This window comes from Zootoca vivipara, chromosome 16, assembly GCF_963506605.1.
Source record: "Zootoca vivipara chromosome 16, rZooViv1.1, whole genome shotgun sequence".
Taxonomy (NCBI): Eukaryota; Metazoa; Chordata; class Lepidosauria; order Squamata; family Lacertidae; genus Zootoca; species Zootoca vivipara.
This window is the reverse complement of record NC_083291.1, coordinates 27,178,019-27,202,986: the sequence shown is the minus strand read 5'-3', so window position 1 is coordinate 27,202,986 and position 24,968 is coordinate 27,178,019. Positions and strand designations below refer to the sequence as shown.

General features: G+C 44.5%; 1 protein-coding gene across 1 annotated transcript in view; it reads right to left on the bottom strand.

Annotated features, from left to right (window-relative positions):
- Nucleotides 1-24,509, bottom strand: part of TBX15 (T-box transcription factor 15) — a 109,620-nt gene extending 85,111 nt beyond the window's left edge. The window contains exon 1 of the mRNA XM_035141024.2: nucleotides 24,003-24,509. Coding sequence (XP_034996915.2) covers nucleotides 24,003-24,207 — 205 coding nt within the window. The 5' untranslated portion in view covers nucleotides 24,208-24,509. The remainder of the gene's footprint in view (nucleotides 1-24,002) is intronic.
- Between the last annotated feature and the right edge of the window lie 459 nt (nucleotides 24,510-24,968).

Genomic DNA, 24,968 nt, shown 5'->3' with positions numbered 1-24,968 from the left:
CAGGGACAGGAAGCGTCAAACTAGGCAAGATTATGTGCCCCCCTCCTGACTGGATAGGTTAACTGTAGCCTTATGAGACTGGTTGGATTGGGGCTGCAGAAAGATGGAATTAACTCTTCCTAATCTAAGTGGATCCCGCAGCTGCTATTTGCCCAGCGGGGGGGAAACTTAAAGGTGTCAGAAGGGTCAAGAGTTTGCTCTAACGTAACTCTTTTAAAAACTGCTTTCTCACAAAAGAAACATAGCTGCCAAGTTTTCCCTTTTCTCGCGAGGAAGCCTATTCAGCATAATGGAATTTCCCTTAAAAAAAAGGGATAACTTGGCAGCTATGAAAAGAAACATATTTTTACAACCCTGTGTTTTCTAACTATTAGTTAGTGCCCTTCCAGACTCATCCTCCATGACCTACCTGAATGTGAAACACTTTCACAAGCAATTAGAAAAGGCACGCACATGATTTTCTTTTCATTTGTACTGCCATCAGCCACACCGGCACAGACATTTTTTGAACGATCTGCGAAGTCGTCCAGCAAGGGAGAAGTTGTAACTGGTCTGGTGGCAGCAAAAAGACCCAAATCAGCAGATGGGAAGTTCTGCTTTGCAAATCGTATGGAAATGGCAAGGTTTTTGCACAGAGCCCACTCATTTGAATGAGTCGCGCAAAGGAGAAATTCTCACTGGGCTGTTTGTGCCTAAAACCTTGGCACAGCTTTATTAAAAGGCTAGCCATTTAAAGACCCCCCACACACACACACTGCCCAACTGAAGCACATTCCTAAATATATTTGGAAGGCTGGCTGGATCAGATTAGATATTCTTGTGACTGTGAATGCTTGTTGTTGTTTATATATATATATTTTTAAAAAACAATGTTAGGCTGAGCTGTAGCTGGGGGAGGGGGGGCTGACTGGCCAGGATTTTTGCCCAGGATTTGTGTGTGTCAGACCCTCAAAGTGTCCCTATTTTCCAGAGACCTCCCTGATTTAGAGAACTTATACAACACATTGTATAAATTACTTACATGACTAATCACTAAATTAAAGAAACATATTAGTGACTATAGTTTAAAACACTGAGTGCTGAGTTTGTAACTAAAATGGGTTTACTGTATTTTGAAACCTGTGCAATCTGTTACCTTCTAACATTGATTTATTATTTTATTATGTTTTATTACAGAATTGTACATGGAGATGAGCTAGGAACCCAGGTTTCCTACCACCCACTCAGAATTTTATAAGCATTATAAAGACCAGTCCTGTTGAACCCAGAGTAGAAGAAAAGAAATGCGAACAGTAAAACAACAGAGGTACAACTGGGAGGAAAAAAGCATTGGCCAAGGCTGTTTGACGGCAAACAGAAAAAAATCTTTTGCATATACTGGAAAGACCAGCACACAGAAAATTCCTACCCCGAAACCTTTTGATTGCTATTTTTACTTATAGAATGAAATAAAAGTGCTTTAAGAATTTAGACCCATGTGTTGTTTTAATGACTTATTTTAATAGTTTTCCAGATCTCTCAGACACATAGGCACGGACTATTTCATTTCTTGCTTTAATAGCACATGCAAGTACAGCTCTAGTTATTGTGCCTGTTTAAAATATTGCAGAGCTTCACTGTAATAAAACTGGTGTTGGGGAGCTCAATGCGGCCAGTGCATCTGAATTGCCATGCTAAAGACACATAGAGAATGAGAAAGTGGAGTCAGTCCTGCAAATAGCCGGGGATCTGGTCCAGTGGGGGGGGGGTGTCAGTGTGAGGCAACAGAGGAGAGAAGTGTGATCAAATGCAGGCACAGATCAAGTTTGAGAGATGGCAGTCAAGGGGAAAGAGACAGACAACATAAACTAAGGCAGGCAGGAATCCGGTTCTGAAAGATAGCAACTGACGGGTCAGAAGAACAAGTAACCAGCGGCGTAGCATGGGGGGGGCACAAGGACAGTTGTCCCGGGCACAAAACTGTTAGGGGTACAAAATTTCAACACCCAGTGCTGCCTCAATACAGCTGCGTGTTTCTGTCGCTGGGCTCTGCTGAAAACAGCTTCTTCGTGTGACCCAGGAAGTGACCTCTCCATACAACCCAACGACTCTTCTTTTCTTATCTCTGCATCTGCAAACTCCCCGGTGACACAGATGCTGTTAGGCACTTGAATGCATATGCATATTCCATCTGTTTCCCTCCCTCCCCCTCTCCGCACAGCCTCGGGCACTGGCAACCCACACTACGCCACTGCAGGTAACAGCATCCAATCTGCACGCCACGGCTGCTGCCAACCCGAGCTGGGAAATGAGGTTCATGGGCACAGCAGTTCCACATGCCCATGCACTTCTTTCCCCAGCTCAGGCTAGCAGTGGCTCGGGCTGTCCTCTTTTTTGCTCTTCAAGATATGGCAAGTCTAGCTTACACAGCTAATCGATGAGAGTCAGTATCGTTTTCATGTCCGTTTTCTGTCAGCAACCAAAAACCGGCCACTTTCCAAGTTCCCCTTATTAGTCTTAGCTAGCAGAAGATTTCCAAAAGCAATCACATAATTACACAGAGTCCTGAAGGCTCATACCAGTTTCAGTTTCACCTTTTAGGATCCGCACTGCTAATTAGAAACGGTCAGAGAAATCCTTCTCCCCACTCAGCGAGTCAGTAGAGTTGAAACCAACATTCAGAAATAGCCAACAGACTTATTTGCATGGTTTATTATGTTGGTGACATTCCTAGCTATGCTGAATGAAAGCGGACTCCAGTGCAAAAACTGAATGCGAAAACAGCATGGAATAATACCCAACTCTATCTCTCCCGCAGCAAAGAACGGTCTTCTCCCCAATCAGCAAGCAAGCACACCAGCAAGACCAGGGATAAACAGGCTCAGAGTATATTGATCAGAGGCTTGTATGTACATCTCCATATTGCTAAAGGCCAAAACAGACATAATCAAGAGATCTGTAAGAGCCACAGTATTAGTATAATACCTCTTCCCTTACTTGTGTACGAACCACATTTTATTCTAGAATGGAGACTACTTTTTCTACATAGTTCACACACAGTCTAGAGCAGGCATCCCCAAACTTCGGCCCTCCAGATGTTTTCGACTACAATTCCCATCTTCCCCGACCACTGGTCCTGTTAGCTAGGGATCATGGGAGTTGTAGGCCAAAACATCTGGAGGGCCGCAGTTTGGGGATACATGCGTCTACTCCCTTGCCCTCAGTTCTCTTCAAAACTATAAAACTCTTCTTACCTGCTTCTCTCTCCAGACTTGTTAATGCCTAGTTCTCCCTGAGGTAGCCTACCTGCATCTAGCCTGCACAACTACATTGGGGAGCTTCACACAGAATGAGAGAACAGTCGAGTTGGAAGGGACCCCAAGGGTCATGTAGCTCAACCCCGTACACTTAAAGAATCCCTGACAAATGGCCACCCTACCCCTGTTTTAAAACCTACAATGAAAACCCTCACCTTGCAAGGAAGTTGATACCACTACTGGACAGCTCTTACTGTCACAATGTTCTTCCCTTCAGAGCAGGAGAAAACAAGCTTGCTCCATCTTCCATGTGACAGCCCTTCAGATATTGTTTTTTTTAATTTATTTTTTTAATTTTAAAAAAAACTTTATTTCAGTTCTGCCCTTCAGATATTGGAAGATGCCTTTCATATCATCTCTCGGTCTTCTCTTCTCCAGACTACTAAACATGCCCAACTCCCTCAACCGTTCCTCATAAGGCTTGGTTTTCAGACCCTTTATCATCTTCTGCACACATTCCAGCTTATCAATATCCTTCTTAAACACTTTTCTGTACAGTAAAAACTTGCAAGGCAGGAGGAAAGAGGCCTGGCCTGGCCTTCTCTCTAAGCTAGGAAAAGGTCTTTTCTCTGCCAGTAGAATAGTCTCCCCCTAGAGATACGGTAAGTCATGTGCCACAACAATAACAACAACAACAACAACAACAACAACAACAACAACAACAACAGCCTTTGCTGGCTATTGACAACAGGCATTGCAGACATTCTTAGAACATTCACTGACTGCTTCTTTGTTTATCTGTATTGTGTTTTGTAAATCCAATTGTCTTTTGTATCATATTTTAATGACATTAGTGTATGCCACCTTGAGATACCTGCAGGCAGTATATAATTATTTTAATTTATAAACAAATAAAGGGGTAGTTTTCTATGTGCAGGGAACATTTTGGTGTTTTTTTTGGGGGGGGGTATTAAATTCTTTATTATTTTAATATTTTAAAATACAAAAACAAGATAAAGAAAAAGGAAGTTACACACGGAAAATACACAGAATGTAAAAATTCACACAAAAATTACAAAAAAATGCAAACAAAAAACGAATAACCATAAAAAACAACTCTTCCAATTATTCTCTCTGTAATTTATGTTTTTCTTATTTTATCGCACATTTATGAATCTCTGCTTGTCGTTTCATTTCTTACTGTTTATACCAGGTTCAGCCTAGGTATGCTATTAGGGTTTCAGATATCCCATTGTTCAATAAATATTCTTTGAACATCCTCCATTCCTTCTGTATTTTTTGTCTCGTTTGTCCTCTTATCCTTCCTGTTGCAATCCAGACAAGAGAGAAATGCATTTAAACCAATTGTCCACTAGAGGGGTCGGCAACCTAAGCCCATGAGCCACAAGCGGCCCATTGGGGTCGTTTAACAGGCCCACAAGCCGCCCCCGAACTGAGCCGCCCGCTTGGTGAGTCCCCGGGCGCTGCACTAAACCAGCGCAGTGCAGCGCGGGGACTCGCTTCCACAGCATTGAAAATCACGTCCACGCATACACAGACACTCGAAATCGTGTCTGCGCAGAGGCCAGAAATCGAGGGCATGCACACTCACACACACACACGATCCTGCCCAAAGAGGGATCTCCGCTGGAGTGAACTGGCCCAGGCGAGGTAAACCTTGCCGACCCCTGGTCTACTAGATAACCCTGCTAATAATTAAATAAAGAGAAGGCTTAGGAGCTGAAGAAGCAGAGCAATGCAGAAATTGGAAGGGAATTAAGAATCTATGTCCCCCATTTCTTCTTCATGAGGCAAGCACTCAGTTGGTTTACAAGTTGTGGTAGCTGGAAAAAAATGTCTCCGTAATAAAGGTGAACATTTGCTTATAAATAAGAAGAGCTCACATTGGTCCACTCCTGGTTTTATATAGAAATCTAATCTAGAAATATTTTTATCGTTATAATAGGCAGGATGTTGAGGGAGGGCAGAAACTCTACACACAAACACACTTTGGATGTCAGGGATGTTGGCTAGGTTTTCTCATTCTACCCCGCAATGCAATCTTCCCCTCCACACAAACACACACCACATAGTAATGAAAGGTAGGCAAGCAGTTGTCGCAATTTAGAAGAAAGGGGCACTTATTTTGAAAGGATAAAAGTTCCTTGAAAGAGCTTTGTTAGAAATGCAAACAAAAAGTTTAAAAATTGCATTTTGGTTGGCTGAAGAAGGGCACTGATGCATGCTCACTGAGTCCAGCAGAGTTTATGCCAGCTAAGTTTGCTTACATGCCCAGAATCTGGATTCATTATAAGTTCTGATTAAAAAGAAATAAACCCAAATGTAGCTTTTTCCAGACTCCATGGGCAGAGAGTTTCAGTGATCAAGCCTGGAAAAACTGCATCTGTGGGCTGCACCCAGGCTTCCTATGAGTGAAGTTCCAGTAACAGGATACCGGAGGAAGGGAGAGATTATTGTTGCAGAATCCGTCTTCCCTCTGCAAAAGCAACTTCAGAGTGTTATGGGGAGCTTCTGGGACATCATGGGGGTGGGATAGCACTGGAGGCTGCAGGAGAGGGAAAGGAAAACTGCAAAAATGATGGGGGGGCTCCAGCAGGAGGCAGTGGCGTAGTAAGGGGGCAATGGGGGCGGGTCTCCCCGGGTGCCACCCTGGAGGGGGGTGACACTCGGTCCCCCCCCCCACTGAGGAACTTTTTTTATTTTCTGTTGCATGAGATTTTTCAACTGTTCTTATATGCTTTTTCAAGGCTGATTTCATATCTGAAGTCGGTTTTGTTCTGTAAGCTCTAGTTTTTTTTGCAATTCATGTTTTTCACTTTTCACCAGAGCCAGAGCCACAGGGGGGACAAAAAAAATTCCGCACCGGGTTCCACCTCGGCTTGCTACGCCTCTGGCAGGAGGAGCCTATGATGAATCAGAGAATCTTCCTGAGACCCCTGAAAACGTATGCCATAAAACACTGTACTATCGGGCTGCTTGAAAAACAAATCATTATTCCAGAAAAAGATTAATTGAGTAGGAAATCCAATCAAATAGGCATTTTATTGGCCAGAATCCACATGTTGGGTTTCATTCCCAGAAAATAATATAAATGTTGCTTAATTGTTATTATCTTAGGAAGGCAATGTGTAGTTCCATGGGGTTTACATACGAGGTGATGCATTTTCTCTTGATTGGGTTTCCCAACACCCTCACGCTTAGTGAATTATCTTCTAATTATTATTCTAATGTCCTTTGGGTTGTCTATTATTTTCCATTGTTATCTTAAGGCAATATAAAGCATAGCATTGTTGCTTCTAATCGCGAACTCAGGTGGTGAATGCTGACAGGGTGGAAGCCAAAATAGGCACAATGATGCTTGACACAATTTGTGGACCACTGACTGAAAGGTATTTATTATCTTGCAGGATTTGTAAGTTGCAAGCTGACTGTGAGATCCCTTTCTTACAACTGAAGAGTGATCAATCCACCAAGAAGTTATCCTTATGTCTATACTTAAGTTATGCTATCTGCCCAAACCCTTGGAAAGGAGCATGCTACAAATTTAAACAACTGAAAGAAAGGATGATGTGAGACAGGCAACCTGCGAAGTGAGCTGGGGCTAATTCACACACAACCCAGTAATGGTTTATGAGAACACAGTTGCATGCAATAGGGGTATCTGATTGCCCCACAGAGACATTCTTAGTAAGTGCATGCGATGGTGGGTCCTATATTTTTTTTTCTACTCACCTCACACACATCTAGAAACTGTTTGCTCCATCTTGTGGCCAGATTAATTTCCATGCAATTGCACAAATTCATAAAATCATGACTCCCATCCTATGCTAAAAATTGATTTGGTTGTGAGATGGAGACATTCATATTATTATTAGGCAATTAAAAAACAACAACAACAACCCACCTTTCATCAAGTAGCTATTAGGATGCTGCACAAAATAAAACAAAATGTCTGGACACTTTACTGCATGGCCAGAATTTGAATTTCACTGTGTGCTTAAGGTTGGCTCTACCTGAGCCCTACTTGGAGCAGAGAACCACTGAAATCAATACACTTAAGTAAGTTCTTAATTGATTTCAATGGGTCTGTACTGAATAGGATGGGCACAATCTGCACTATACATTTAACGCGGTATTATACCAGTTTAAATAGCCATGGCTTCCCCTGAAGAATCCTGGGAAATGTAGTTTGTTAAGGGCACTGAGTTGTTAGGAGACCCTTATTCCAAGAACTACCGTCAATCCTTGTTCCCAGGTAAATCTGGGATCTGTAGTTCTGTGAGGGAAATAGGGGTCTCCAAACAGCTCTCAGTGTCCTTGACAAACTACAATTCCCAGGAATCTTTGGAGAAAGTCATGATAATTTGTTTAAATGTAAAGTGTGGATGGAGCCTAAGCTGGAAACAACCCTTGGAACTGATTTTTTTTTAATCATGTGAATTGACTTAACATAAATACATGTACTTTAATTGCTAGGGCCCAAGGAATATAGATACAACATGATTTACATATTTAATGTGCCAGTTTGTTGACTACCATATGTTTTATTATTCTGTAAAAGCGTGTATTGTTTGATTATGGATAGCAGTCCAAAAGCCATATTCTCTCTGCAGCCATTTGAGTGGGGTCAAGAAACGACAAGAATTCATGATCCAATTCAAATCACAAATTCAAGTTCTCAAGCGGTGTACTTATCTGACTTACATTAAAAAGTAAACTCCAGAATGCAATCTGCACTAAAAACAAAACACTTGTAAATACAACATGTCTGCATTACAGATGTGTCATTAGTATTAGTATTATTATTTTTAATCCATTTTGGATACTAATGGAACCTGTCCATTCCTTTGCACCATGGCAACTTCCAAAATATTTGCTAGCATTAGAAAAACTTCATTGGTATAGTTTGATATATTCCAGCACAAGAGCACCTATACACAGACAAAATGGGGGGGGGGAATTGACTTAAATTCATCTTAATCTGTATCTTTTACAGTTTATTAGAGAACCTAGCACAAATGCTACAGTAACCTATGGAAGCAGGTCTATACTGGAAAACTTGCAACTGAAAACAAGTACAGTGGTACCTCTACTTACGAATTTAATGCGTTCCAAACACACATTTGTAAGTCGAAAAAATTTGTAAGTCGAATCCCATAGGAATGCATTGGGAGAAAAAAAATTGTAAGTCGAAGCAACCCCATCTAAAAATTTGTAAGTAGAAAAAATCCTATCTAAACTGCATCCAAGATGGCAGACGGAGCTCCATTTGTAAGTAGAAAAATTTGTAAGTAGAGTTATTTGTAAGTAGAGGTACCACTGTAGTGGTAATGGTTTTACAGTGAAGCTGCTTCAAACCCCTAGAAATATAAATACAATCAAGCAGCGTAAACTTTCTAATGCAGAACAGAAACCAGTAAACATAAGATGGGGACAGAGAAATGTTACTATCCTAAAGACTAAAATATAAATCCTAAAGAGCCAAACTCTTCAAACTCCTAATGCAATAAATCCTTACTCACTCAAACCAGTGCTTTAGGGGGCTGCAGGAACAGGCTGCAAAGTAATAAAGCATTTTCTGGCGTTTTTTGAGGCTGTCCCCTCCTTTTCTCCCTCCCAGCTTTTCCATCTGAAAAAAACATCAGTTTCGCCCAAAGACAGATATGAATAGGGCCGGGTGCCGCTTCTCGAAGAGGCCAAGTTGTGTTGATATTTGATATAATAACTCAGGCCCAAGTGGGGAAAGGGAGCTGTGATAGATGATTTGTAAGTCAATCTTTGACTTTTGCTTGTAATCAAACCTCTTTGGATTTGCTTAGAAATCCCAGTCCAGACCGGAATGTCTTCTGAATCCCACTTCTTCCTGCTCCTACAGATGTAATAAAATAATATTGTGCGGAAACCGGGGGGGGGTGTATTTAAAATGCATGTAATCTTTCTAAATGAAGACATCAGTTGACACCTCTTGCAGCCTTGAGTGCATTTGTAGAATTCTTCCACCAAAAAAACACTTATTACTTGCATCCTTATGGCAATCCAAAAATCTACAACAGAATGAGGTAACAGAAGAATGGACTGCAGGTGGAAAGGGATGGATCACAATTTTTAATGCTTCACTACGTTAAAAAAATAAAAACCTCGCTGCAAATAGAAACCTGGTATTTAGCAGGCAAAATCCTGGGCTACGCCAGTGTATTATCACTATAGTTTTGTTTAGTTTTTTTGTGGGACACGGGTAGCACTACCACAGAGCTTAGGGCTTGCCGATCAGAAGGTTGGCGGTTCAAATCCCTGCGATGGAGGTGAGCCTCCATTGTTCGGTCCCTGCTCTTGCTAACCTAGCTGTTCGAAAGCACGTCAAAGTGCAAGTAGATAAATAGGAAGGTAAACGGCATTTCCATGTGCTGCTCTGGTTCGCCAGAAGCGGCTTACTCATGCTGGCCACATGACCCGGAAGCTGTACGTCGGTTCCCTCGGCCAATAAAGCGAGATGAGCGCCGCAAACCCCAGAGTCGTCTAGACTGGATCTAATGTTCAAGGGTCCCTTTACCTTTACCTATAGTTTTTTTAAGCAGGGAAAGTGGCGCCCCTCTGGGTGGTGTTGCTAGAAGCATTTTACAACCACGTTCTCACCTGCTTCACACCTCATTCTGCTACATGTGCAGACTCTGCCTAGGTCTCCTACAGTATAAAAGGAATTTCAGAGGCCTAGAAGTGAGGATTCTCCAGTACGATGAAATGCAGATCTCTTCTGGAGACACACAACAAAAACCCACCCCCCTCCCCACGCTTCCTCCATTCTCAAGACTCAGAGGTCAAAGTTGAATGAACCTGACGAAATCCGGGGCGCATGCCTAGGCTGCTATACTGATTCACATCTGGGCAGCTCCAGATGTGTTTATCTGCCATGTAATTTTGTAACAGCTACAGTCTCTGCCTGATCTACCTCTGTGGGTTGCTGTGAAAATCAAGCAGGAAGAAAAAGCTATCTGTGTCGCCCTCAGTTCCTTAGAAGAAGGACAGGGCACACAAGCCATAAACAAATTAATACTTAGGGGATAATTTGGCCAAAATCAAATACTTTTCATTTCCAGTTATTTCAATGGGACAGAAAATGATTTGCTTGTGTCCTTAGTTAGTTAACATTTAGGGAAATACTTTCTGTAGTTGGTGTTGACAGTCCTTTCAATAACCATGGGATGTCGGCTGGTATTATTTGCTGCAGAAAATGTTTGCTTCCATATATACAATGTAGTCTCCGAGAGCTGAGGTTTCATTTTAATTTCCAACGGGCAGACTTTTCCCTATTTGATAGTCTAACCAGGTTCAAATGCATTTTCAGGGGTGCCCAAACTTTTTTCAAAGAGGGCCAGATTTGATGAAGTGAATATGTGTGAGGGCAATTACAATTTTAGCCCAAAGTTGTTGGGGTTTTATTACAATTTTACCCCAAAGTTGTTGAGCTTTTTTTTTGGATTGAAGTTGCTGGGCTTTTTTTTTTTAGGATTTCCCCCCCAGCACATATAATGCAACGGGGGCCGGATTAAATCAACCGCCAGGCTGGATTAGGCCCCCAAAACGGACTTTGGACATGCCTGCGTTGGGTTAATGAACAAGAATAGATCAGATTAATGGCAAGCCTTTAGAGAGCACAAATATATTTTAGAAGTCTGGAAGGGCCTGGCTGATTTTAAAAGAAAATACATTGACTAATGTTACTGAATAAATGAACTTTGAAAATATCAGTAGCAAATAGGAAATGGAACTATTACGGGAAGCTGAAGTTGCAAAAGGCACACTCTCCTGGCATTTTCACATTAAGCATCTCACATTAAAATGAGCAGAGCTTACACTAAGAACATCACTGTTCTTTTCCACAACCTTTATTAATTTCAGTGGGACTTGTGCATGAGAACTCAGCTGGGGATCATGCCCAGAGCATTGGTGTTAATGTGTTCAGATCCTTTAAATGACACTTGGTTGCTTCTTGGGCAGTTTTGCATGAGAAATAAGCATATGAAACATACTGTTGATTGTTGGGCTTCGTAATCACATAGTTGATCACATATTAATTAGAGGTGTGCTTGCACTTAGGACAAACCCCAAACCAAAGTGTGCCACAACGAAAAGATACAGGATTTGTGCAATCTGATATTAATGTTTTTCAAAGGATTCCAGGGCTAATTGGGCTGTTTCTGGAACTTTGGGACAGATTTAGAGGGACTCTGAAACACAGACAGTGAGTCTGTGAAAACTGATACACACACCAAGATCCACATATTAGTAGAATGACAGGAGAGGGGGAACGGAAAGTAAGGGGTGCAGTTTTGTGGCTAAGAGCTTGAGTTTTCAAGCAGAGAATAATTTTATCAGGACTCCACTTTCTGCTTCTAATCATTCTGCTTTTGGGAGGGATGCAGAAGGAACATCAGTTTGTGGAGGGCCGGTTCACCCATGAGGCAAGGTGAGGCGATTGCCTCGGGCAGCAGGATCCACAAGGGCTGCTGCCTCCTTGGCAATCGCCCGTCCTTGCTGCCTCTACAGTGGCCTCTCGGCAAATATGAGGCATTGCTGGTCTCTTCCACCTTAGGGAGGGAATGGCAGGGGTTGCCCTCTGGGGTCTGTCCCCACCCGGCATTATTCAAAGCCAGGCCCCTATCTCCCCTGAGATGGCCTTTGATTCCCTCTTCAACTATGGGGTAAGATTGATTTGATTTCCTCCTCCTTGTTCCCAGTGTAGCTATTTATTTCTCCTGCCCCCCCCCACCATTCCTGATGTAGATCTTTAAATACAAATTCCCCCTCCCAAAGTGGGGAAAACAAATTCCTTTTTCCCCAAACGAACTTTAAGGACTCCCCCTTGCACATAACCCTCTGTAGATATCTGTCCGAAACCTGGCAGTCTTCACTCCCTCAGGAAAAGAAACTGTGCCTGAATTCTGCTAAGCAATTTAAAAGTTATAGGGTAGCCTTTTAAATATATCTATATTAATGGTAAAGGTAAAGGGACCCCTGACCCCTGAAAGCAATAGTTTCAGCATGTGTAGCTTGGATTGGGCTTTACATTTACAGTATTTGTGTAACAATATTATTCTGATCATGAAATTACAGGGAAATAACATTCTTAAAAGTATCTGAAAAATAAGAGTATTTTGATATATGATTACACTGAACAGGGGCTCTCCCCGTTTACAGAACTGGGGAAAGCAAGGGCATTTGCCTATTTCTTAGGATATGAAGGTTTACCAAAGACTCTAAGAGCATCAACAGGCACTATTATTGCATCATTATATTTGTTATTTCAGGCACATCTGTCGGTATGAAAAGCCAGAGTTATGAGTGAAATGAACTGTAGGGTGTAATCCACTGGGAGCAGTCAAGTACAGTGGTACCTCTACTTACGAATTTAATGCGTTCCGAAGGCACATTTGTAGGTCGAAAAAATTTGTAAGTCGAATCCCATAGGAATGCATTGGGAGAAAAAAATTGTAAGTTGAAGCAACCCTATCTAAAAATTCGTAAGTAGAAAAAATCCTATCTAAACCGCATCCAAGATGGCAGACGGAGCTCCATTTGTAAGTAGAAAAAATTGTAAGTAGAGTTATTTGTAAGTAGAGGTACCACTGTACAGCATTCCTTGTTTTGCTAGAGTGGCCGTGCAGGGGATGTTGGTCTAGCCAGTCGAAACTTCCTGTTCCTCCTGGCCTGGAGCATCCTTCCTTGCATGTGACTAATGGGTGGGCGTGACCTTTCTAGACCTGGTAAAAGGCCAAGTCATGCTGCCACCTTCCTCTCTTTGATCTTCTTTTTCATCCTGCAAACATCCTGATTCACCTGCTAGCTACAGCTTGTCCCCACTGTTAAAACCCGGATCCTTCTTTGTTGTTGTTGTTGTTGCTGCTGGTAGCCAGAGATTGGTTTTTTAACTCTTTCTGTGCTGTTTTTCTGGCGCTTTGGCAGACGATGATTGGGTGTAACAGCGTTCGTTTTTTAACCCGTTCTGTGCTGGGGGCTTTTGGCGCTTCGGCAGACTATGTCGGTGCTGCGTGTTAGTTCCAGCGAAGGTATTATTCTTTATTTATTTCTGTTCTCTTTCCCCAAAAAATGCACAGCAGCTTTGGGGCATTCCCCCCCCAAAAAAGCAAAGCAACTTTTGCACCCCCAAAAAACCTCCAAAACTTTGGTCAGCAGCTCCCCCCAAAAAGCTCAACAACTCTGGGTACTTTGTGATAAATAAGGGGTTTTTTGTTTGGTTTGGTTAAATAATTAGTTTTTGGTTTATTAAATACAGTTATATATTACAATTATACATTTTTGTTATTTAAACTATAAATATCGTGAAATTATGGTTTTTTCTCGAAGCGACACACCACCCGAGTTATGCTCGGTTTTTTGGCAAATTTTGACACACCAAGCTCAAAAGGTTGCCCATCACTGACATAAGCAAAAGGTCTGGCATATAAGTGAGGTGCAGGAGTTGCTTCAGTTGTTCTCACTATCTCCTCCCCTCTTTCACACAACCGTAACTCTGCCTTCAGGAAATTACTGGGGGCAAAGGATCTCCTTTCCCTGATTCTCTGTGCACAGAAAACTAAGTACAGTACATGTTTCTTTCTGTTTTCCATCTCCCTTTTATTTGCAAGTGAGTTACCTAAACATTCCAGTTACTCACCCGTCCCTTAAAAACAACCACATTTTCCTAAAAATCATTTTAATTTTGGTAGTTGGATCATCAGTGCAATTTTATCAGCACATCTCACTTTCCAACCTAGACTTCTGCTTGTTTGGGCAGCCATTTGTACTGAGTTTCTATCATACTCATAGACTCACTCACACACCTCTTCATACAAAGAGAGGTCTGACCGCAGCAATATTTTAAACTCCTATATGTCTTTATGGTCCGATTCTTATTTTCCAGATTCTTATTTTGATACTACACATACATGTTCAGCTGTGTGGCGGTTGTACAAACCCCGAACAAAGCTCCTTGTATCTCCCAGAGTATTAAATGTTTCTTTAGAAAATAAAAAGCTAACTCGCTCAGCCTTCCTTGGGTTTATTTCCAGAATGGGTCACCGAAAAAATAATTTTAAAAAGCAAACCTGTTCAAAATAAGCAGCCGCCAAAGTTATGTGAATCAGATCTACTTTGGGCAGATCATTTAACTAGATGTGCATCTCAATGCACATGAGGATATTAAATTCATATTAAGCGTCTAATACAACTTCAGCATTTAAAGCCTAATAAATGATTATTACAATCTCCCAATAAGTTTAATGTTTACCAAAAAAACACACCTTTGGGAAAAATCAGCCAAACGTACCGGTACTTGAGACCAAGAAAGTCAAATAGATTCTTTATAATGTCATCAGCGCTAACTAATAATCACGGGAGACAGTCCAGTTAAAATCTGTCAACCTTGATGTGCTGTTCATGAATTAATTGGCTAATCTGCTGATTGATTGAATTAGTGCTTTCAGCACCGATTCCTCTACACCCTCCCAAAATGGGTATCGGTGTGCAATGGAGCGAGCGGGGAAGGGAAGGGGGGAGAACTGTGCTGAGGGCAACTTGACTTCCCAGATCGAATGTGCCCGAGATCCTTCCTTGTTTCCCTTTCCCATGGGAGCAATAAACAAACAGACAAATAGGCTCTGAGCACTGTTAGGCAGCCACCCTAGTAAGCACCTGCTATGCCTCAAACAGCCTCCGGCTTCGGATCAGGGGGGAAGAGTCAGAGGCCAAACAGAATGGCACTCAACTTTATAAATATCCCTCCCACAGCTGCTGAAGCTGAGGTGTCAGGCTGAAGAGCAAGAGAGATTAATTTGGGCACATCTTGTAGTATTATGAGGATTGCTTAGACAGTCGTCTAGGGTTACACACAAGCACACACACACACACTTTTATATTACAACTCCCACACAGGGCCGAGAAGGCTTTTGAAAAGGTCGAGGGGGGGGGCAATCTAACAGAGAGAGCAGTTATATATTCATTAAATATATATTTGACGAATATATTTGTAGCAGTGGGTGCTACACTAGCAATAACAACGCAACCACGGTGACAAGATGAAATTGCGGAAGGCGGCCCCCAAAATGAGGCGGGAGCTCCCTTTTATTAAGAATTAGTCACAAAGTTAATGATTAACAGGCACCACAACCTTCATCCAATGACAGCTGGACAACTCCAAGAGAGGTGGTGTTCCTGGGTATGTCACATCCTGCCAACACCCTAAACCTCCGCCATAGAGGAAGTGCCTGGTCCTCGCATACTCCTCAGACCTCTCCCTGTCACATGCCTATTCCTTAAACATCCCTCTCCTCTCCATCTCGTGACTCTTGGTGTTTTTCCAGAACCTTACCACCTTTCCATTGTTCTCCCTCTGACTTGGGCATAACCCCTCTGGTTCTGTCCTGCTTCCCTTGCTCAAACCCGTTTCTTCCAGATCTGACAGGTCCCACTCAGCTCTCCCTGGATCTGTCATGACCTCCTGCCCTGCTATGTCCCTTCAACCTCTTTCCAGAAACCTGTACTTTTATATTAATGCATTGCATGGCCTGGCAGTGCAATACTATTAATTGTGCTTTTGTGTGGTTTGCCAACACGATCCTAAAATCGTTCCTACATATATTAATGAAATAAAACTGGCTGGTTTTCAGGATTGGACTGCATGTCACACATGGGCGCTAGATGATCAAATCGTTGGGCAAGTTTGTCGCTTCGGCGATTCGAGGGTGACATCTGCAGAAACAGGAGCACTGATGCGAGCTAAGCTAAAAGCTACTCAGTCTTCACAAGCTATTCTGGGGTTTGGCACAGGAAAGGGAGTGGTCTCATTCTCCCATCCCCGAGAGTGCTCAAACCAGAGGTTTCTTCCCCCCAATTACGATGCTGTGGCTTGGGGTTTGATTGAGACCAAACGGCTGGAAATCTCACTAAATAAATTCCTAACAACTTTGCCTGGAACACCCACAGCATGTATTGGAGCAGAAGTGAAAGTTATGCCGATAAAATGCTGCGCTTTTAGGTCCTTCTGTAGGCCTATATGTTATTTTAAACTTTTCTGGAACGAGGCAGTGATATTAGCAGCAGTTACTGGAAAGTCAAACAGGGAAAGGGGGCATTAAAATTAGGGACACTGGGCATTAATCCCCAGAATTTAAGATACTGAAGCCTAGATCAATCAAAACATTGGTTACATAAGAGATTAAAGCCTTTTCTCCCTAGTTTAGATATGGAGTCAAGTCAAACCACAGCACTTTCACTATACCCTCAACCTACATAACCTAGTCATGCTTTAGAAAGTTATTTTCATAAAATCATAGAATTGCAGGGTTGGAAGGGACTACGAGGGTCATTTAGTCAAACCCTCTGCAATGCAGGAATCTTTTGCTCAGCGTACAATCAGGTCAGTGACTGAAATAAACCAATTCATTCATTCATTTGTCCAGCATAGGGCTCAAATATAAGAGTCTCATTCTTTACCTACTGAGTCCCTTAATTAATTTGCTATCTTAGATTGACCCTACCACTAGAAAGCCTCAGACACAGCTGATGACCATGGGGGTGGAGACGTTGTTGTTGTTGTTGTTGTTGTTGTTGTTGTTTCGCTTTTCCCAAGAAATTCAAAGCACAACAGCAGCAAGTTGTTCAATACTTATTTTTATTATTATTGTATTTTTACTGCTAGAATGGCAGAGAGGTATTTGTGGAACTTTCTTGACTCAGGTCCAGAATACCTTGGTTAGCCTTGGGTATATTGCACCTCGCCTTGAGGAGAGGGGTGCTATTGTTGCTTTGCTTCCAGCTGTGGTGGGCTGGTGTCCATTGGGACTGATAGGGCAGAAGACAGGGGTGTCAGCAGTAGATGGCGCAAGAGCCAAAGGCAAGAGCCAGCTCCGCCAATGAGAGGCAGAGCCACCTAGTTCTAGCTTTGACTCCTGTCTCTTTCCTGCTGAGGGCAACACTGAGACTAAGCAGGAGGAGGCTGGTGAGAAGGCCATGCTCTCTAGGCCAGTTAGGTGAGGGCTGGCTGAAGATTGGCTGCACAGTGCCCCATTCACCATAGTGGACCAACCTCCACTGGCTTCAGGGACCAATTCAGGCACCATTCAGGCCCCAAGTAATGTCTTCACAATATCCTGATCGCTGTTCTTTGAAAATTCCAGTTGAACAACATATACCTAAAGGAGCATCTCCACCCCCCATCATTCACTGAGGTCCAGCTCCGAGGACCTTCTGGCAATTCCCTCACTGTGAGAAGTGAGGTTACAGGGAAGCAGGCAGAAGGCCTTCTCAGTAGTGGCACCCGCCCTGCGGAACACCTTCCCATCAGATGTTAAGTAAATAAACATCTATGACTTTTAGAAGACATCTGAAGGCAGCCCTGTTTAGGGAAGTTTTTAATATTTTATGTTTTATTATGTTTTTAATATTCTGTTGGGAGCTGCCCAGAGTGGCTGGGGAAACCCAGCCAGATGGGCGGGGTATAATTATTATTATTATTATTATTATTATGCTGCATCTGTGGGGCCAATGAAATTTAAACAGTGTTTCATTATGTATTCCATTGCACCATCTGTATTGAACCTGAAGACCTTAGCTAAAAAATTTTTTACAAAGATTGCTTGTTTTTCTTAAATAAAAAATAAAATAAAATCAGGAGAAATGTGCCACAAAGCGAATCTCAAAATTTGTGATGGCTGCTCAGAAACTGAGGCCAAAAAAGCCTCCATATTCTTGCTAGACTGCAGACACATTCATTTGAACCATACCTCCTTTGTTTGACATTTTATCATTATGACCTTTCGGTTAAACTATAAAATTAAACTTGACCTACAGCTCTCTGAGGAGAACCATTATGCCACAGAGAGATGCTGCCCAGCAATAAGACAGACAGCAAAGCCCTCTTCACCAAACAAGTTCACAATGAAGTTGAGAAATGCAGGTAGAACATTAAAGAAACCAAAAAATAAGGTGAACTCACAATGAATAAATAAGTAAAACCTTTGTTGGGCAAAAAAGAAGAAGAGGAAGTTTAATTTTCTTCTCTTCTTTCTGATTATTGGACCTAAAAGTACAACCACTAAAACTATATTAACAAAAACAGATGGACTAGTTGGTAGTTCTCTGGTTTATGTAATCCCCCTTTCTGAGTTATCATCAACATAAAACAGATAAAGGGAACCACATTGGGAGAAAATATTCCCGTTTGCCTTGCCCTGACCTCTAGGGGGGGTTGTTTTAATGCACACTGGGACGACCAGCACCATTTACACAGTCCACATTTTATGATGGACAGCTGTGCATATAACAAACTCACAGCCTGCTCTGCAACCCAGATAAATTGACGCTTCTTGGACTGCGGCTGATTAAGACGTGATCCTAGGAAAAGGCACTAGGAAGCAAGACCCACTAAAAACAAGGGGACCCGATACATAACCATAAATATGAATAGGATCAACTATACGTCCTAGCTGGCAACTTTAACCCCCAACATATAACTGGTGAGCACAGCCAGCTAACTCCAACTGAGTTTAGTCCAAAACAGCGTGGTGAAGGTTGTGGGAGTACAATTCTGCTCAAATTTTGGCACTTTTGCTGGGCTCTGAAACAGGTTAGCAAACAGTTACTTGGCACAGGAAGTGGTAACTATCCACCCAGTTAAGGAAACATGCTTAGATTTAAGCTTTGTGCCTCTGACCTAAATGTGTTTAGGGGCACATAATCCAGAGATGGATACTTCCAAGACAGCGGGCCAAGCACAAAGCCATACTTTCATTGAGCTTAATGAAAATAAACACAGCATTTGGGGATTCGTTTGAAATCCCACCAATTTCCATTCCAGAAGCCTGATAATTTGCATGCGTCTGGAATAAAATCTCATTGATTTCAATGAAACTTTCGTAATAATTATGATTAGCACTGCACAACTAAAAAGCATCTAAATTGAAACAAAATAAAAAATTCCTTCCGGTAGCACCTTAGAGACAAACTAAGTTTGTTATTGGCATGAGCTTAAGTATCTGAAGAAGTGTGCATGCACACGAAAGCTCATACCAATGACAAACTTAGGTGCTACTGGAAGGAATTTTTTATTTTATTTCGACTACGGCAGACCAACACGGCTACCTACCTGTAACTGCATCTAAATTGCTCACCTTAAGTGGGTAGTAGTTTGGGCTGTGTTGCCACAGATTCATCGGAGCCGATCCCAAACTAAGGGGCAGGTTCCTCCGGGAGGAAGAAAATCTGGGAACGGGGTAGGATCCCGAGGTGTGTATGGAGTCGCCTCCTGCTGTCACAATTCAAACGGGCTAGATCCTCTCTCACTGGCTGACCCTGGAGGGGGACTGTTCCTCCACTTGCCCCACCATCCCAGTCTGACTTGGGAAGAACGTCTCCTTCCTTTTCACAAGTTTTCCCCCTGCGCGACAACTTTTAGAAGGGGTCGACGACGCCCTGTTCTACTCAATTTTCTACTGCCAGTGCCACATCGGTGTCCCCAAACCCACCCAGATAACGTTGCATACACCAGTCGAGGGCATAAACTATGTGTGAAAAATCTCTGCACCTAGGACACATGTGCGGCGCTGAGGGCAGGAGGAGGAGGAGGAGACGGTCGTAAGCACATTGGGGGGAAACACGCAATCACATAGGTGGCTGAGAGATTAATAGAAGGTGGAATCGCTGTGAAAAACGGTACCCATCCTCCCATCATCATTCCCCCGAAAAATGCTAGGAAGCACACGCAAGATCATATATAGTTTTGCTCCCAGGTTTGTTTGTTTTCTGAAGAAACTTCTGAATCCTTAGTTTCTGCTGGCATTTCTTGCAGGGTCGACTGTGTACAAAACGACTGGGGAGATGCTTGGCGCATCAGAAAGAAATCTTTTTAAATGTCTCGATTTTTTTTTAAAAAAAATCCCTCCAGACTCTCCAGTGTTTGTTTGTTTGTTTGTTTGTTTGTTTGTTTGTTTGTTTGTTTGTTTTAAGGAAAAAGACCCCGAGAAGCAAGAACAAATTTCTCTTTTTTCATGGCTGTGCCTCGGACTAACCGAGCCCTCCGGATTGATGGCGCATCCTACCCGAAAGGGTTTTTGCTTCAGCTAAACTAGTCGCTTTCACCCGGGCGAAATTGGCAGACTGGGTTAGGCAGAAACCCAGACAAACCGAGGAGCCAGCCAAACTTCTTTCAAACTGGACTCGCCCTTTTAGGTAAAGCGTTTTGCAGCGGCAAGAACCGGGAAATAGAGGACTTGCCAGGTTTACGGGTCGCGTGAAAAGCGCACGCGGGAGGAGCGGGAGAAAAGACTATGTGCGAAGTTAGAGCCGTGTTTTACATTTCTTCAAGGACGCATTTCGGTTGGGTAGCTCGGCAACAGCATTAAAGCTCTTTAAGAACTTTTAACTATGGTTGCCGGCTGCAAATATAATGAACCCTGAATTTGAGGCCTGGCGCAGAACGCAGATCGTGGCCGCCCGCTGCGTAGAGACAACAGGAAACCAGCCGCGCTTCTTGTGTATAGGGCGGGTTTCGTTAAAAAGCAACAGCAAGGTCTCGCCTTGTGCTTTTTTTTTATTGAAGCGAGCTCCCCACCCCCCATTACACCCCATTCTTGGTTTAAGTAAGCAAGTACTGCACTTCCCTCCCGCCGCCCACATTGTTGGCGTCAGAAAAAAAATGTCAATAATGATCGCGATAATCTCGGGATCTAGGCGGCTGTTGCAATGGGCTCTTTCCCCTAACGATTTGCCTTTTGGTTACAGGTAGGTAGCCGTGTTGGTCTGGGTCGAAGTAAAATAAAAAAATTCCTTCAGTAGCACCTTAAAGACCAACTAAGTTTTTATTTTGGTATGAGCTTTCGTGTGCATGCACACTTCTTCAGAAGGTCTGAAGAAGTGTGCATGCACACGAAAGCTCATACCAAAATAAAAACTTAGTTGGTCTTTAAGGTGCTACTGAAGGAATTTTTTTATTTGATTTGCCTTTTGTGATTTTTTTCTTTTTTGGTAACAATTATCTCCTTGCTGCAGGTAGTCCCTGTTTCTGTTCTGGTTTGTTGCTTTGCGCAAAAGCCCCTCGCCTCGACCTCGCGTTTCCCTTCGCAATTCTCCTTTTCCGACCCTCAGCCCGGGGGATTCCTTCGAAATGAATCCGCTGGGGTGGAGCAGGGATCTCCGTCGGTCCTGCTAAGTTGAAAAACATCACGGTTCTACGGGACTGCAAACAGTTGAACAAGAGGTGTGGAGGGAGTAAAGCGGTGGGGGTTGGGGCGGGGAAGGAATCCCCCAGATAGATCTCTGTATATTCTTTACTCTGTGGAAGAACTCTCGAAACCCAAGTCTGGATTCCCGGATTCGCGGCCCCTCCAGAAAATCAATTTTCACCTCCGGAATCCCTTTCTTCGCAAGGTCTCTTTCGGACGGTTCCTTCCAGGAGACTTGGAAGGCTATAACGAGGGGCAAGGAAGTTGCTGTCCCGCCCGCAGCCGTTAATTTCTATAATTATTTCCGAGGCAGAGCATAATTAAGACATTTGTAATTAAGACGAGCTCTCCAATTTATTTATTTTTAAAAATCACCCCACTTGAAGTAGAAGTAATAAGTAATAAGTAGTAATAAGTTCCATTCACAGCAGGGCTGAAACAGGGCTGGGAGACGGGCCTTGTCCTACTGAGTTAAAATAATTCACCGGTCAGGCAAAGTAGTAGAAAAGGCCCGCTGACTGCAAATCGAACTGAAAGCCATCATATTTCAGAGACTGATTCACCGGACAGTTCTCCTGCTCAAAGCTCTACTGACTGCTCGAAGAAGTGGCTGGAAAACGTCCCAGGAAATTGCGCTTTTCCGAGACTGGACGGCAAAATCCCAAAAATCATGCCGAATCCCAGCGAGTTGCGACTCGCCGTCCCGCGACGGGGCTTCGGCTACAGCGGACAGTTCAGAATAGGGATTTTGTTTTGTTTTTTAAATCATCATCGCATTGAGGGAAAGTGAAGCGGGAAAAGGACTTGCAAGAAACTTCGATCCTTGGCTACGTGGAAATCTAAGCCCCGCTGGAGGCTCGATGGCACTTTGAAGCGGGCGCTCGCCAGCAAGGGACTGATTTCGATCAGGCAGTTTCATTAAACAATCCACCGGTAATTATGTCCTATATTTATACTCCTAGGCAGACGAACTGACTTAAGGTTTTAACTCAAAGAAAAGGGATTTCGCTTTTACTGCAACAGGAAAAAATTACGTTTTGGAAAATTACAGATTTTCAACTCTTTCCTACTTTTGAAGTCCTCATTTTAAAAAATAATAATATTTACAGTAATTAAACAACCGTCGTTCGAATTATACCTGAAGTGATTTGACACATACAGCCAAACAGGGGGGGGGGGACGTATTTCCATCAAATGGCGTTTTAAAACCCTTTCCCGCAATAGTGTCATTGGAAGAAACAATATAATTTACAGGAAGCATTGCTTAAAACGGGAAACGGTTAAAAAGCTGAAAATTCAAAACGATCACCAGGGATGTCATGTAAATCTTTGTGGAGGCTGCGATCCTACGCATACACGCAAGTCCCCATGAACTACATGGGACTTACTTCTGAGTAAGGCTGCTTAGGATCATATGTATACGGATCACAAATACAGCTATGGATACAGCTATAAATAAATATAGTAGATATATGACATGCGTCCTGAAAAACCAGGATGAGGAAGAGGAACCGAAGTGAAGTGAAGTAGTAGATGAGTCTTTGCTAACACTACACCGAACCCGCTTTGGAGCTTTGTGGGGACCGTTGGACGGGCTCTGGCCCCGCAAGACCCCGGGTCCGTCCGTCCTCGCTGCCGGGCTCCGCGCTGGCTTCGCCTGCCAAGGACTCTGGAGAGGAGCCACTTGAACGAAAAAAAGTCTCCAAGCTGGGTTGCCAATCGCGGCGCCTCTTTCCCGCAAGACCCGCAGCCCAGCTCCCGCCCGTGGGCCCAAGGCCTGATCCTGTTGCTTCCCTGAGTGAACTTTCCCGGACTTCTCCGCGCTCGGCGAGTCTCCATCCCGGGATGTGTTCGCGGTAGGAGCGCGCATGGAGGCGCCCCTTTCCCAGATCTCTCCCAGGCCCGGCAGTGGCGAGCTGGCATGTAGCGTGCGTCGCCCACCCAGCGCCGCTTGGCCCTTCGGGGGGCGCTCTTTCGATGCCAGGCGAGACTTGCCTTGATGCCTTTGGCTATTAATAGCCATCAGCCGGTCTATTCCTGTCCCGGCGGGGCGAAGAGGCTGCCTGGCAGCAAGAGGAAGGCAAGGCAGGAGGTGGCGAGGCCGAGTCCCTGGGGACGCCCGGGCCAGGGTTCAAGAGATACAGTTTCCCCGACGGCTATTAAAAACCACAAGCAACATTGAGGCGATTCCTGCATTTCAGGGGGTCGGACGAGACGGCCCTGCGGGGGAGGCTGTGCTAAATTAACCTTTCCGAAAGATGTCTCCGCCGGCTGCAGCCTGAATGGTTTCCACCAGGGACCTCCAAAAATCCGGCCATTATTCCGGGCCCCCTCCAGCAACACCTGTCGGCGGAAGGTCAAACCTCCGCAGGCCACAATGAACGCTTGTCGTGTTGGACGGGCTCTGGCCTCGCATTTGGCCACGGCTGCCACGCGCCAAGAGGACTCTCCAGCCGCCCCAAGGCGCGTCCGCGAACCCTTTACTTCCTTCCTTCTCCCCCTCCCCAAATCCAACCCTGTCCAGGCCACTCACCGTTGGCGTTGAGGTCCAGGCACTGGGCGGGGTCGTCGGCATCCGGCAGCTGCCCGTCGGGGCTGAGGCTGTCCATGGACAAATCCAGGCCTTTGTCGTCCCAGTCACGGAGCTTCCTCTTCTTGTGCGAGCCGATGAGGGCCTCCACCGAGAAGGCGTGCGCTCGCGAGCTGAGGGCCACTGCCGAGCGTCTCCTCTCGCTCATTTTAGCCGCCCGACGGAGTGAGTGCGTGCCTGGCGAGTCCCGCGGCCCGAGGGGCAGGCACGCCGCCAGCTGCCCAAGCGCTGGCCGGAGGTAGGGCGACGCTGGCTAGCTGGCTGGTTCACGAGGCCGGGCCCCAGCAAGAGGCAAGCGGAGCGGCCGCCCCGACGTGAGAGCGCCCAGCGGCCGCCTGGACGCTACATGGATCCGCAGAGCAGCGCAGACGACCCACCGACCGCCCGGATTGCCGGCGCCGCTCAGAGTCGCGGCGCTTGCAGGCTGCGCTTCATTCTTTCCTTTCTCTCCCCCCCCTTTCTCTCGCTCTGATTGATCCAAACTTCTGGGGAACTTTCTTCTCCCCCCCGCCAACACCCCCGACGACACTGCCAGGCTGTGCGCGCCTGTCAGGAGAGAGCCGCAAAGCCCCTGCCCAATGGGAAGGCGCGCAGGCCGGGGACCTCGGCGCCCGGGAGCCAATGAGGAAGGGGCGGGCCAAGCGCCCGGGCTGCTTCTCCCAGCTTGGCTCCTCCTGGGCAGCTGCGCGCGGAATTAACCCTTTTCTGGACGGGAGCCGAGCAGCACTGTCCTCCGCTAACACACAGCCACTCTCCCTTCTCTCCCTCCAAAAACAAGCCGAGAGGGCGCCCAGACCCCCCCCCTGCCCCAGATGCTAGCCCCCACCTACCCACCCTCATCCCTGGCAGCTTGCATAAGATTCTCCCCCCCCCCACACTCGCTCCCCCCAAATATGCGAAGCTGCTCGG